Source organism: Psammomys obesus, unplaced genomic scaffold, assembly GCF_907164565.1.
Source record: "Psammomys obesus unplaced genomic scaffold, mPsaObe1.curated_primary_1811, whole genome shotgun sequence".
NCBI classification, from domain to species: domain Eukaryota; kingdom Metazoa; phylum Chordata; class Mammalia; order Rodentia; family Muridae; genus Psammomys; species Psammomys obesus.
The window spans coordinates 10,472,476-10,488,812 of NW_026596051.1; the positions used below are offsets into that span (position 1 = coordinate 10,472,476).

The window sequence follows — 16,337 nt, forward strand, 5'->3', positions numbered from 1 at the left end:
GACAGGCCACAGGGAAAGAGGACACATTCAGTCCTGATGCAACTTGATGAGCTGGGGTGAATGAGAAAGGGAGGTCCCCTTTTCTGAGAAAAAAATAAAGAGGAGGAGTGGAAGGGAGAGAGGATAGGACTGGAAGGAGAGGAGGGAGGAGCTACAGGATATAAAATGAATAAAATAAATGAATGAGAAAAAAATAGGTATACTAGGATACACACTAGGCACTGTAGCATTATGCTTATAGAAGGGCAGATAACACAATGTCATTCGCTCAAGCACAATGTTAGTCATGGCATTTTCCAAGCACTGTGTGTAGAAAGAACTTGGTCAGCTCTCTAGAGAAGTATCTCTTTTCTTCGCACTCAGGCCTCTTGCAAAGAAGGGCTCTGCATTCTTCTAATACAATATGGAGAATAGTGAAAAGCAAAGCCCCCGAGTTCACCAGAGGACTTTAACTCTCTAGCCCACTGTACATGAATTTTTTATGGACCCATCTTACCAGCTACATAATCAGGGATTTGTAATGATGCCCCATGCCAAGTGGAAATCATAAACATTAGAATAAGTCTCCAAAATTGTTTTTCAGTCTTGAGAATTCTAAATTTCAGAAAACTAGCAAAAAATACATTTTTGTATTCACTGGTTTCTTTAAACATTTTTCATACATTTTGATCATATTCCTTCTCCTCCCTCAGTTCCTCCCAGATCATCCCCACCTCCCTACCAACCAACTTCATGTTTTCTCTCGCTCTATAAAAGACAATCAAACAAAAAATTCAATAAAAAACAACAAAGCAAAACAAAACAGACAAACAAACAAACAAAAAAACCCATACGAAAACATGGAGCTCATTTTGTGCTAGACAATGTGAACTGAACTTAGGAACATGCCTTGTTAAACGGGATATCAACCCCATCCTTCAAAACTCAAGGATCTAAGCAAAAGAGAGAGTAAAAAGATTTTAAGAGCCAGAGGTAATAGACAACTCCAAGGAAGCAATGTCCTGCAGACACAACAGGGCTGATACACATATGAACTCACAGAGGCTCTATCAAAAAGCACCAAACAAGTTCAGGCCAGACAAAATCTCAGCATGGAGAAGGGGGCATGGACACACAGTCCCAACTCTGACCAGGAAGTTATTTGCAATTGATAGCTGCTGGGAGAGGGAAAAATCTGTTCTTCCATGGAGTAACAGTATATTACACACTGCATGGCAGGCCCTGTGCTCAGTAGTCGGTCAGCAAAAAGAGTTTTAATGTGGCACTTCTTACTTTTATTAGGAACCCATCCTCCTTTCTCACATAGTTCCAACACCACCCTACTTTAAAGGCCATACAATAGTTACTTACTCTCCTTATTTACTTTAAGTCTTTCCATGTAAACCTTCCCTAGCCAGTGAGAGTAGAGCCCCTCCCAGTGAGTGACAGGTCTGCTTAGCAGTTCCTGACCGCCTATAACTGCAGCAAGGGAGAAGGCTGCTAGACAGGGGTAGGAGAACAACAGGGCTCAACACAGCTGAGCTTCAAGAACACTTGAAGGTTCCTGGAATCCTTCCACTTTTCTAGAAAAGTAGCGAGTGAATGGCAAGCACTTTGTTGTGTGATGAATAAGGAAAATTTTCTTGTCAGTTTCATTCTTTCTTGTCTTTTCTGCCTAACACAGGGAGAGTGCTCAAATCAGCTTCTCACTGTCTATTTTTCAGCTGAGAGTCAAGGTACTTTGAGTTTAATCTAAGACTCAGAGACTACTTCCTGCTTGCTAAATCTCATCCTGACTGCTGTCTAGGTGTAGCCTGGCAGGAAGGAGAAGGAATGCTTCAGCTCAGCAAATGCCTGGACTCTGTTGTCTACCAACACCTTTCCACATGGACTATTTAACACAATGAGGGACATGAGCGCATTAAGCCCATTTGAGGGTGTATTAACCACAAATAAGTCAGCAAAGAAGATAGACGAGAAACAAATTTAAAAAAGAAAACTCTCAAATGCTTTCAAACTTGCATGTGCTTAGAGAAAAGGGCTTCCTGTTTGCCTCTTCTATGGACAGTGCTCAGGGCCTGTACCGTATGTCTGCATTCCTGGAAACACATGTAGATGGATCCTGTTGATGTCTGTGCCCCTGGTCTTTAAATTAATGAATACAATGCCAGCTAATGTCAGTTAAATCAAGGGACTTGACTCTTCCCCAGGTTGCCCACATTGCAAGGATTAGTGGTTCTTAGGTATTGGCTGAGGACAGTGTATGAAAATCTCCCTCTGGGACTGGAGAAGAAATCTATGGCAAAACCTAGTCATTCCCAGCCTGCTGGCTTTAGAGCATGCTCACATGCTTAGAGCACACATAAATATCAGAGAAAAGAAACCATTTGCAAACACTCCCCAAGTGTTATTTTTTGTGGGTGTTTTCCCCTTTGATTTTAAAGTTCAAGATCACTAAAGCCTAGTGCATTTCTAATTATGGAGGTTTTACAAATCAAAGGAAAATGAATAATTTCTATGAATTTAAATTTCTGATTTCTTATAAAAAATGGTCAGAAAATATCCCTAATAAGAATATCGCAAAGCAGTACAAAAAAAAAAAAATCGAGACTTTTTTCTCATATCAAGTCCAATTATGTGCAAAAAAAAATGTGTTTGGAAACTTCTCTTCAATTATTCATTCATTTATACAGCAAAAGCTTACTGAACCCTCAGAATGCATGGCACTGGTTACCTACTAGGGGCAGAGAAATAAATCAAATTTTGTCTGTGATTCAAGAAACACAGAGTCAGGTGGGAAAGCCAGATAAGAAATTACAATAAACTATACAGAAGCTAAGTCCCAGGTTCTGCAGGAATGCCCTCTGACTCAAAAGGAAGTAGCAGAAGGAGGTGTCCAGATGGACAGTGAGATTTGGCAAGGGGGTGATGTGTGAGTGATGTGTTCCAAAGAAAGTTGTAAAGCAGTTTCCAGGACGTGCAAAGAAATTAACGGCATAGGCAAGAAACAGTGACAAAATTCTATTGCAGTAAAAGGGAGGCCACACAATGAACTCTGGATAAGATGGGAGAAGCAGGCTTGACTCAAGATTCACATTCATCATAAATCTTCTATCAAGGTCTAGATGTAGGGCAGGTGACTCATCATGACCTTAAAAATATCTTTCCCCCATTTTCTCTAAAACTGCCAGCCCTAAAACAAAATGTAGCCATGGACTGTTACCAATATTACTGTCATATTCCCATCCTGGATGTGTTCTTAGACTGTCCTGCTCTTAGGTTTACTCTCTTAGGATTCCTGGGAATTCAGTATCCAACATGGCATAGCCCCTCTTTACCTTACCTCCACTATTGGCATTTCCTCTCAACCAAACACACAGCCCTGCCTCCAGAATCCCAATTCTCTGTATCCTTTACTGGCTACATCTATATTTCAACTCTACACCCTGTGATCTGTTCACTAAAGAAAAATCAATTTTCCATTGTCTCTCACTCCCTTAAAGCCCTTTTCCCTTTACCTTTACGCCCATGGTTATCATCAAAATCACTTTTTGCTTGCATTTCTTGTTTTTATTATTCCTTGACAGTCCATGCATACACCATTTCCCCCTTTTAATCCTCCATCGATCCCCTTCTTCCAGCAAGTTCCCTCCTAGTTTCATGTTTTGCTTGTTTCTTTGTTCCTTATTTGTTTGTCTGGTTTGCCTTTGTTAGTTTCTTAATTTTGCTTTGGAATTTTTTTTTTAACCTACCAAGTTTAATTGGGAGCGCCTGCATAAGCATGAGGGAGAGCAGGTGTCATTGCTAGAATGTGGGCTCCTTAGCAGTAGCTACATCACGGAAAAAGATAACTCACCCTTCTTTAGAAACTGCTAATTTCCTCTCTCTCCTTGAGGAAGAGTGGAGCCTCATGAACCCCTCCCACATTTGTGCGATAGCGATGACAGGCCTCATTTTAGGTAAGACCCAGGCAGTTAAGCACAGCTGCTGGGAGTACAGTGGCCGTGCCATATGCAGATGACAGCATCTCATAGCATTCTTCCTTATCGCACATTCTCCCTGCCCCCTTCTCCTATATGGTCCTTTACTCTGGAGGAGATGAGAGAGACATCCCATTTAGAGTCACTTATGCTCAGAACGTTGGTCAGTTATGAGTCTTTGTGTTGCCCAGGCCCACTGAAAACAGAGGCTTCTCTGTCCAAAGCTGAGAATAGCACTAGTTTGACACTACATCAATTGCAAAAACAACAGCATAAAATTGTTTTATAGGGTCTATGACTTTCCTGGCCATGGACCCTTGACAAGGTTTCCGGTTTACGGTTTCAGGCATAAATTCCCTCCTGCAGAGCAGACCTCAATCCCAAGCAGAAAGTGGTTGGTTAACCCGCATAGTCGTCATGCTATGAGTGCACTAATAGTCACGGCTTGCTCGTCAACTTGGTATTGTAGCTCTCAAGTTTCACAGCTAAGTAAGACTAGTGATAACCGTTCTTCCCAAGCAATTTGCACTGCACTTTCCAGCACTGTGAAAGCTAGTCAGGAGGCTGGAAGATTTCAGTTCCAACTTCATTTCTCTATGTCCTGAAACCAATTAATGTGGTATCTTCAAAGTTGTGAGCAACTAAGAGCAATAGCAATAGTCATTGCCTTAGGGACCTCTGGTGTATCTCTAACATATAATTCATAGGAAGGCATTCCAACACCTGGCACTTGGAGTTTTTTTTAATTACTTATGGCTTCTAGAAGCATCATTGTTCACTTGTGCAAGGTACTTCTGCTCAAACCCATATCTGTATCTGTATCTGCATCCCTATCTCTACTGTCATCTATATATGTATATATGAGAGGGGTTCTCAAGTGGCCCAGGTTGATTATAAACTTACCACACAACAGAGAATGACTTTGAGCTCCTAATCCTCCAGCCTCCACCTTTCAAATATGAGATTACAGGTGTGGGGAACAAGCCCAATCTTATGCACTTTTAACTCTGAAATAATTCTGAAAGTCAACAAAGGTTCCAGACACTCTGCTTGCCTCCCACTACATTGTGTGCTGCACCAACTGGAGAGATGATCTTTAACTTTTCTACAAGGTCCCTTAACTATCCTGTGACCAGCAATGTTCCATCAAGCACTCTCCTCTCTAGCTCATCCAAACATTCATTCTTTATTGGACCACTATCAGTAGCAATAGGCAGACATGATGTTACAGTTCTTGCCTTCACACCATCCTGTAACTTCACTTGCCCAATACAGCATCATTCTAGTTCTCTGCTCATGTTGGAAAAAAAAAAAGCGGAGTAAATATGGTATTGTCATCTTCCTTAAATGATCCTAGAAAAATTTCTATCCCCAAATCTCTCTATTGAACTTCATTATTGGTGTCTGTGTAGTAAAACAAAGGTCAGTTATCAAGCTTTACCGTACTTAACCTTGTACAGACTTGAGACACTGAGCCCTTCGTCTTCCTTAAGAGGCCAGGTTCACACCCTGGTCATTATCCTTCTCTGGTCCACACTCTTTTGGCTGGTTCTTCCTCATCTAACACCGTCATTGGGTTACTATAGATATGGCTCAATCCATCATTTCTCTCTCTGCTCTGCTTTCACATACTAATCTCATTTTACACTAAGATAACCTGTCCACAACCTGAGTTCCATAATGTCCACTGTAATACTATGTGGTAGCAATACAACAGCATCTAAATGACTCCATGTCCAAAGATGGTCCCCTCTTGGCTACTCTTGTCTTCCTTAGACCAAGGGAGGAACAAAACAACCATTATCTGCCTCTCGACAAGTGTTTACTCCACAGATTCTACAAGATCTGCTACCTCCCTTGAACTCACATGCTAATGAATTCAGACCTTAAGGAAAACAAACTGTGTTACACAAACTCTAATCAGAAGTATGTTGGCTCCAAATCAGATGTTTTCAGTTTTCCCTCCCTCTAATTGAGAACTACTGTCCTAAAACATGATCTCATTCTGATTGCTTTTGTGTAAATTGGCTTTGTTGCTAGGCAACATGCTGTGAATTGATAACTGTTAAAGGTTGCCTGGCACTCAAATAACAGAATGAAGCCTACGTAACACTGTCAGAACTTGATTGAAGCCCCCCAGTCACAATCACAGTGGAGTTTACTATGGCTCAACAAATACACAATTTTCACACTTAAGTAAGTATTTAGACATTAGGTTTAAATATACTTGACATTGAAGCAAAGCAGTTACGATAGTAGGGGGCATAAGAGTATAAACAAGAGAGGGAGGGGGGAATAAAGAGCAAAAATGCAAGTGTGAGCAAAGCACAATGGCAAACGAGTGTGAAAATGTCACAATGAAACTCATTATTTTGTATAAACTAAAAGTAAACAAAAGAAACTTTAATTTAAACAAGTGACCATGAATTATGTTTTATACTGCGAAATGGCTATCTAGTATATATGTAGTCCATACAAAACATAATATTTCATATAGAGCACTAACTCAGACTTGAGATGGTTTTAAGTAGTCCAAAGTAAGCATGTTCTTTGTATATTCAAGAGATAATTGTTATTTATATTATTTATGCTATCATTTGTTCTGAAAATTTATTATAAGGTAAAGATAGAATAATACTTTACATCAGAGAAAATGTCAATAGGGTGGATTTTGAGGGAGAAGGAAACAGAGAAAGAAACATTTAAACAAACTTGGTGGTGCCATCTGCCACTTTCCACAAGGGCTTCTGTCCCTAGGGGAATTGTTTCCATGAGTTTGAATTTGATAAGCATTTGACCCTCAGAAGATGAGCATTTGTCCAGGGGGACATTTGATTTGTTTTACATATGCCCTTGTCATAACTGGTGTCTAAACATAGGCAGCTATCACAAGTTAAAATTATATAAATACCAATCTTCCAAGAGTGAGCAAAGGAAACTTGTGAAGCATTGCCTTCCTCGGAAGCGCTCTGTCACTTCATACTGAAACTTTGCACTAAAACTGTCATGTGGAGCTGTAACGGCATTTCCCCTGATATTTGGCTTTCACATCCTGGCCCCTGAGACATTTGTGAATTCTCCATTCTGGGTGTGTGGTTTTACCTTATTTTATTTCTAACAAAGACACTAGGTTTAAATATATGTGCATATATAATTGACATTAAAGCAAAGCAGTCACAGTAGTAGGGGGCATAAGAGTATAAACAAGAGAGGGAGGGGGTAGTAGAGAGCAAAAAAGGAAGAAAGTCCTCAACACTGCCCAGCCCCAACCATCTAGATCTTGTGAGTACACCCAGACAACTCTGCTCAGTTAAGACTCTTCAAAGAATCATGCTTCAGAGGATGCTCCCATAGGATTCAGGATTCCCCTAGGCCTTTAAGATCTCTACTAAAGGATGCTAGAAAACATACTGGTTTAAAGCTATCTATTTATTAGACCATAGATCATACTTAATAACAAATAAGTTTCACTTCTCAGGCCATCAGAATGTTCACAAGGCTGGGTATGCTATAGTCAAGGCAGTAGCACTAAAATGTACTAGAAAACCCTTCCTTCCCTGTCCAGACAGTCTTATCACCCTAGAAGCCATTGTTCCTACATGCTGCTGTTCCTACATCATAAAGGCATCCAAGTGCACTTGGCCTGTAAGAGCCCAACTTCCCCATATGAGTTGAAGTTCGTCTCTAAGGATGAACTACCCTGTCTGCAAATTGTCAAGAGTCTCTATATTGCTCTGGGAAGATAATTTCAAATGGGACCACAGCATATCCTCTATTTCCAGGAGCTTCTTGGGAGCCTCTACTGGCCTACTCCTCCCTCAGCCCTGATTTGTTCACTGCTGCAAAACAAATCTTCCCCTGCCTTCTCCTTGGCTTCCTAAGTGCTCCTCTTCCCACTAGAGTCCACAGTCATTCCGTTGTGCAGCACATACTATTCTCCAGGCTGCGGGAGGCTGGAATAATGCTATTCCTGCCTTTGTGTTTGTTATTCTAGCTTTAGTATCAGTCTTTCTTCTGCGCCTCCATCGGAAGGCAGGCAGCAGGAGCGCTGCTGCTGCTTCTCTGTGCACCTGCTGCTGCTGTGGTGTGAAGAGACCTACCTTCCAGACTTCAAGCCAATGACAGTCCTCAGCTCACTCACACCTAGAGGCCTGCTAAATTTGTTGTTCCTCAGCATGCCACATACAATTCTCTTGACCTGTTTCCAAGCCTTCCTTTGTATTTTGCTTATTCCCCATTCAGGACAGATATAGCCTCCCTTTATTCCAGATACACAAAACTTGTACCTCCTGCCTAGACACACTTTCCAAGCTAACTCAATTCTTTCCCCATTTCAGAAACAATTGAAACAAATCTAGTTCTTTTCAAGAAAAGCCTTTTCTAAGATCCCCACTGCTGTTGGTTCTACCATACTTCTATGTACAGGAACCATCCACCATTTTTTTCTCATATACATAGATACAAACGATATTATTAAATATCTCTGTGTTCTTCACCTGCATAAATGTCTAAAGGCAGAAAGGGGGAATAGAAAACTGTTTACTAACTTGTTGACTTGCTGTTGTAGTTGCTTCTTGGTCCACCAAGGTGCTTTGATTGAGCCAAAGAGCATTAGGTGTTCCTGCACAGTGAGGTTGTCCAGGAGAACATCCTGCTGTGGACACACCCCCAGCTCCTCTCTGACCTTAGACAAATCTGTCTGCAGGTTCTTGCCATTTATGATGATGGTTCCAGATGTGGGAGGGTACAGCCCCATCAGCATGGATCTGCAGAGAACAAAGATCTGCATAAGCAACACCTGGACACTGAACATTAATGAGCCAGTCAGTCCTCCTGGTGGAGTGTGTAGCCTACAAGGAAATCACTCCTTTTGCTGACCAGCTTTCCACATGGTCAGTGAAACCATTAGGAAGTCATGGGGATGCTAGATTGTCCCACTATTAAAGACAGGCATATGAATGGTCTCCCAGGGGATAGCGTGTCATTGTAGACCTCTGCAGTTATGTTATACTTGGGCCAATAGTCTGAGTCAAACAAGGTAGGCACAATTCTACTCATATGGTTATAGGGAATTCTAGAGTAAGTAAATGAATTAGTAAACTGGAGGTCATTGGCCACTTGAGAGCAAGGATGAAAGATGACAAAAAAGTCTTGAAAGGGAAAGATATAGAAGTGTTCTATATCTTCACTGTGGTGTTTGCTCTGACATTAGATAAATATGTCAATCCTTACTGAAGTATATGTATAAACGCATGATACTGGCTATTCAAAATTATGCCTTAAGAAATTTGAATACCAACTCTGTGTTATAACTATTTCCAAACCTATTTGGAGACTGAAATAAAGTAATAAGTGTAGGCTCCCTTAGAATTCTTGGGAGTTGAATCCAGGGTAGCTCACTTATACCAAAATTCAGATACTCCAGTTTATTATACAAAAATGGTGGTAAGCATAGTCTAAATAATCTTTCTATGTACTTTGAGTCATTTATATATTGTATTTTTGAATGAATACTGACAAGAAAATGGTAACTGTACATATTTAGAGCAAATTCAATGTTTTTCAGATAGTTTCCATCTGTGTTAGGCAAATGCATGGAAATGGAATCAGTGGACAAAGAGATTCAACTATGTAAACTCTGTATGAGTCTCACAGGCCTTTGTTTTAAATGGTAAAGACCCAGGTCAGTAATTGGCTCTCCTGCTCCAAGCACTGCCAGAAAGAAGCAAACACTTAAGATGTCTCAATCTTCATTCAGAAAAGGAAAGGGGATAGACATCGGAAGAAGGTGAAAATAAGGAACAAGATAGGAGCCTACCACAGAGGGCCTCTGAAAGACTCTACTCAGCAGGGTCTTAAAACTGATGCTGAGACCCATAGCCAAACTTTGGGCAGAGTGCAAGGAAACTTATGAAAGAAGTGGAAGGGCATAGAAAGACCTGGAAGAGTCTGGAGCTCCACAAGGAGAGCAACAGAACCCAAAAATCTGGGCCTAGGGGTCTTTCCTGAGACTAATACTCCAACCAAGGACCATGCATGGAGATAACCTGGACCCCCTGTATAGAGGTTGGCAGACTGAGCCCATTTGGCAGCTCAGTCTCCAAATGGGCTCCCTAATAAGGTGAGAAGGGGCTGTCTCTGATGTGAACTCAGTGGCTGGCTCTTTGATCACCTCTTCCTGAGTGGGGGAGCAGCCTGACCAGGGCACATAGGAACACTATAAAAGACAGTCTTGCTGAGACCTAATAGGCTAGGGTCAGATGGAAGGGGAGGAGGTCCTCCCCTATCAGTAGACTGGGGAAGGAGCATGGGAGGAGATGAGGGAGGGAGGAAGAGAGAGTCCTATCTGGAGGGGATGAGGGTGGGGCTACAGCTGGGATACAAAGTGAATAAATTGTAATAAATAAAAAATTATATAAAAAAGATAACTCCAAATGACACTAAAAGCCAAGTAGTTAGCGAACCCTGAGACATCCAGAACCTTCTTATTTAATTCTCATCATTCTGCTAGAGGAGAACACCCAGTTTTCCTTGTAAGATATGCGTATTAGTAAAGGCTTGCTGGGTTATTACTTGTATAACTCATACGTTCCCAATTTGCAAGTTCTAAGAAAGGAGAGACTCTCAGTTCTCTTTCAGCTTGCAAGGTACAACCACAAATATTCTGTGCTTGTCTTCTGATTTGTTTCCAGGCAGAGCTTTCTGGAGCACCGCAGACACGATTTTTCTGCCTCCCTCACTAAGGTTGAGGCCACATCCTTCTCATCCTTCTGACTAATCATACATTAGACCTGTGCACATTTGGTGAGAAAAAGAATCAGAAGTATTTGCTCAAAAGATACACTCCATAATTTTGGCAGTTAGCCTTAAATAAGGTACGGTTCCACAACCAGCTCAAGGCTGTGGATATTTGAACTCATTTTTTTCCCTTTTTTCCTCTGGGGCTACATGATTGAATTCTTTAATCAAATCTGGAACTATTGGATCCAACTCCAAAATCCAGGACTTAACAAGAAAAGAGCCAAAGAAAAAGAAGATGGAAAAAAAAAAAAAAAGAACCAAAAATTCTTAAAGTTTATAAAGATTTCTCTGCTTTTTTCTATAATTATTCAAACAAATTTTAGCAGGTGTCAAAGGACTCCAAAAGATGAAAGTAAAGCATGATGGACTATTTGTAGAAAGTAAAAGACATTGGGATGTTTAAAAATATCCGTTCACCTCTCCCTTTGGAATTCACACGAGGTCTGAGGTTTAAAACATGATTGAGGATTACTGGGGAAAGGGCTATGGAGAAAGAGCTTGTTTTTCCTTCTGAATCACCAAGTTCTATGTTGAGATCAAAGCATACAAAACAATGTAAAAGTAAAAATGAAAGGAGAAGAAGGAAAGAGAAAAGAAAAAGGGAAAAATGGAGGAAGGAGGAGAGGGAACAGAAAATAAGTTCTCCAAAATGAGACATACATAATGGTAGTTTTCCCTGCACCATTTGTCCCCAGCAGAGCTGTAATCTGGTCTTGGTGGAAGGTGAGAGTGAGTTCTTGGACAGCCAACTTGTGACCTTCATATTCTTTGGTCACAGATATTAGAGCCACTCCTGGGTTTCCTCCTTCCAGTTCTCCTGGGCAATTTTGCTGTGAGAACCCTGTGCAGAGAATGTACATTCACCATGAAAACATTTCAAGAGCCTGGAAAACAATGCCAACACTATCAAATCATCTGCTCCTCTTGGAACAGAATCCTAGCTCCGGGAGGCATGCCAAGCACTTCCACAGTCTTTATTACCAAAACAATAAGCAAGATATGTAATGGCAAAATGCACTGAAGTCACTGACAACAAAGCTTTGATCTCTTAAGAAAGGAGAACCATTCTGTAAAAAAATAAAAATAGATGCATGCAAAGGTTCTGTAGACAGAGATAATAAGTAGGCTGGGTTACACATCAGTGTCCACAGGGAATCTTCTTTCCACATAAGAGTGGATGCTGACTGGATGGTTGTATTTTAAGTCTCCTCACCATCCATAATCTACTTGGTTAATTAGTATTTAAAATTATTTTCAAATATTCACTCAGAATACAAATTCAGCATAATAGGGGCATCCCTAGGAGTGGACCTTATGCCTGGCCTACAGGCAAAGGTCATGATGATGGTAAAGTGACGAATATGAAGGGTCCTGCTTGCCTATGTTGAAGAACTTCTACCGTTCTAAAAAGGAGCCGTAATATCTTGTAAGAAGCTAGTAATATCCTTATTTACAGAAGTATCACAGAAGTTAGAATATGTGAAATTATTTTGAAAAAAAAAATGTTATACCTAGGAGTTGTTTGCTTTTCCTTTCAGTTTACACCTGTTCATTTTGAATTTTAACAGAATACAATATATGCACAAACACAGACAACACTTAGAGAGGAATATTGTAACTAACAGGTGATGGGACCACTCCCTCCCTGGTGCCAAGGCTTATGCAGACATTACGAGGGCATTGCAGCTGAGCCCTGTGATTATCACAGAGCCCAGAACAACCCAAATGGGGGAAGCTTGGAATCTGTACAAAATGATAATCAAAACTAACTAGAGAAAAATGCAACCAATAGAGCTTCCCATTACCCACCTTTGTTGCCCAAGTCCTCATTGAAGAAGAACAGACCAGAACTCAAGGAGTGCCGCCGTTTCTCCATCATTCCACACACAGTTTTCCAATAGGATACAGTGAAGGGGAAATACCATGGCTTCCCTAAACCAAAAGTTCCTGAGAAAATAAGATACAGATAAAATCAGAATGATTATTTTCCCTCGTACATTAAATTCGAGAGTAGGTTACCTTAACTAATCTGTACAAAATGTCATTTCCTGCTAGTAAACTTCAATATGCCCCACGTACATGAACCAGTCTTAATATGGGATAGCATGTCCCCTTAAGAGGAACCCTACATATCCTTCCAAGGAAGCAGTTAGGGAAAAATGAATCAAAGCTGTAGTTCACACTACAGCTATCTGCTAACCTCCCTCAAATCTACTTCCTCAAAGTAACCTTGAGCTGTACTAAGTAAACTAGAAAAAATGCTGGGTGTTCCACCAGGAGAGCCCCTATCTGCTCCCATCGGACCCCTGTGGTGCTTTGCTCTTCTTTGACCTGCCTGTGATGCTTGCAAGGGTTACTAGATAGGATGAGCATGAGCATGAAGTTACTGCCTGAGAAAATTAATCAGCTAAAACTTCTATATAGAAGGATAATTTGCAATGCTAGCATTTCCATATGGAACACATCCACATTCTGCAAACACATTGTCCAGGCTCATCTCAGTCCATTTAGCATTCACTTTGCCCTCATTTTGTGTGGAAAGAAATGAAAGGGCCTCTAATTATTAGTACATCTGAATTTCTGGTAACACACTTTCTAGCCGTAGCATGATGCAGGAAACTTACCTGAAGGTCTAAACTCTACCAGTGACTTGAATATAAAAGGCCCACAGAAAAGGTTTAAGTACTTTGACCACCCAGCAGAAGAAAGAAATACACTTACACACTCTAACCCGAATGTTCAAAAAGTTGGTCACATACTCAAAGGGGGGTGAAGGTCAATAACAAGGTCTACTCCTGGTTCCTGCTTTTGTGTTTATTTCTGTCTCCAAATTCTTTTGTTGAAACCCCAATCACTAGCAAATCAGGACTAAGTGTTTTTGGAAAGGCAGTCTTTTTTCATTAATTAATTTATTTACTTACTTTACATCCTGATAGGAGCTTTCCTACCCCTTCCCCTCCCCTTCTGTTATGCTCCCTCCCATTCTCCTCAGAGAAGGAAAGACTTCCCATGGATATCAATCTACTGGAAAGACAGTTTTGAAAGGAAGCAGTTATGGAAAAATGAAACAAAGGGTGAGTCCTTTTTGTTTGTTTGTTTTTAACTTAGTAGACAAAAATTAATAAATGTTTTTCAAAAAGAGAGAAAGAAAAATCATCATTGTGTAGACTTTCTATGTTGTTTTTTTATTTTAAAAATGTTTTTAGTTAAAATAGAATTCAAATGCCTCCTCTTCCCTCCCTCCAGCCCCTTTCAGCCCCCCTCTCAAGCTGATAACCCTATTTTCTTTGACTATTGTCACGTACATGTAGATAAATGTAATTAGACATAGATATAAATACAGATTTAGATGTGTGTGTTTGCAAATACATATAAATAGATCCTGCTGGGTCCACTTTTGTTGTTTGTGTGATTGTAGTTTCAAGGCTGACCTCATCGCAATATACAACCTACAAGGATGTCCACCCCTGGCTGAGGTTCATCTCCTCCTGGCTGTCTTTGTTTGCTTGTGATTTTTTGTTTGGGTGACCTCTCTTGCAGGTTAGTAGGTCCATAGGTATCTTTATCATTCCAGTCTTTTTTAAAGCAACCATTTCTAGGACAGAGTGCTTCACAGTAGACTTCCTGGAATTCTGGCTCTTTCACCCTTTCTGCCCACTTCTGTGATGTTCCAGGGTCACGGATGCAAGAGCTGTGATGTAGGTGTACCTGCCCGGGCTGGGCTGCCCATAATATGTTGATCTCTTCATTTTGCCAAACTGTAGTTTTCTGTGATCATCTTCATTTGCTTTAAAAAGAGGCTTCTTTGGCGAGGGGCGGTAGCTTCACTCAGCTTTCTGTATAGTTGTTTCGCAGCAACCATTCACAGTAGTTAGGAAACGCGAACAACTTAAATGTTCTTCAACAGATGAATATGTAATGAAAAGAGCATGGCTTGTAGGGGGTTTTCCTCTCCTTGAGAACTCACATGACCTTCCCTCACAGTTTCTGTCACCTAGACTTTCCATGAGAATGAAACACCATAGAATACCATTCAGCTACAAAGAAAAATGAGACGGATCATGAAGCTTTCAGGTAAATGGACAGACCTACAAAAGATCATATTGAGTGAGGTTCTAAGACTCAAATAGAAAAATGCTGCATATTCTTGTTCATCTGTGATTCCAAATCCTTAGGTGTAAATATAAAAAGCTGGAGTAGCCACAGAAACCAGGAAAGTGTAGAGAAACAAGTGTGGGGGCTGCTAGGAGAAAAATAACAGGATATAGGTGAAATGAAGTGGAAATGAAGCAGTGTGAGGTGCTCCAACTGGGGAGAAGGAGAATGAAAAAACAAATAACCCTCAGGTTGTTTGATAAAGCTTTAAGGAATTATTTATTTACATAAAATTATACATACACATATATATTTAATACTTAGTATATATGTACATAAACATATATATATATATATATATATATATATATATATATATATACACACACACACACACACACATACATGTATATGAAAGTTAAGCCACTTACGCTGGCAACAATCCCCACAAAAACCACAGACTAACTGAAACCTTAAAAAACCCAGGGCATTAATGATAGGTGTGGGTAGTCTGAAACACTCCGGAAACAATATAAATTATTAATGTATCCCTTAGTTGTCTCTCAGAGACTAACTGCAGGCCTCTACAGCTGAAGGTACCTCACACTTAGGACACAGAACTCAGATGATTGAAGAATGATCTTACAGAAAACAAACAAGCAAACAAATATGAAGCTTCTTCCTGCAATCTAGCATCCATGGTTCCAGAAAATGCAGTGCAAACTGCCAAGGGAGGGAAGCAATTACAAGTCCTACCCAGATGCAATACCTATGAATCACAACAACTACCAGAGTAGCAAGATATGCATAAAGATGCAATAAGTGGCATTCACATGTCCATGTCATTAACAACCAACAGTTGTCTGGTTAGACTTGAAGCCCGATCTACAGGAGAGAAACAATGCCTTTTACTGGAAACCTAGCCAACTTCCAGGGGCTAGAGAAGCCATGGACCTCAGAAAAGGATCTACTACTGGCACTTTGCTATAATCGTATAATTCATTACCTCATTGTAAGTCTTATACCCTTATCCACGGGTAAGTGTTTCTGCTTCATTCTCAAGGAAAGACTAGGTGACAGAAACTGTAAGGGAAGATCAGGTGAGTTCTCAAGGAAAGGAAAACCACCTACAAGCCATGGATAGAGGAAACCACTGCCCTGACCCCCTTATCTCAGACTTGTAACCTTCAGTACTCTGAGACACTCTTTGATGGTAAAGGCCCCAGTCTATGGCACTGTGCAAAAGCCAAGCAACAACTCCTTCATCCCTGTGGAGCAAGAGTCTCCTAGACAAGAAACTTGTACCATAGCAGTGTTATCCTGTTCCTTCCTACCTCAAGAACCATCCAGGCACTTTATCTGCACGTATTCACAAGCCATAGTACTGCCAGTATGCCAGTCAACTACCATCTTTACCTGCCCAATAGAAACAAGGATAAAGGAGAGCTTGCCCAAGAACAGAATTGACGGCTCTGGAAGCTA

At 40.6% G+C, this 16,337-nt stretch overlaps 1 protein-coding gene across 1 annotated transcript in view; it reads right to left on the bottom strand.

Moving 5' to 3' along the window:
- Abca13 (ATP binding cassette subfamily A member 13) overlaps window positions 1-16,337 on the bottom strand; it is a 463,272-nt gene that overhangs the window by 235,913 nt on the left and 211,022 nt on the right. The window contains 3 exon segments of the mRNA XM_055624041.1: window positions 8,507-8,725; window positions 11,421-11,601; window positions 12,570-12,707. Coding sequence (XP_055480016.1) covers window positions 8,507-8,725; window positions 11,421-11,601; window positions 12,570-12,707 — 538 coding nt within the window.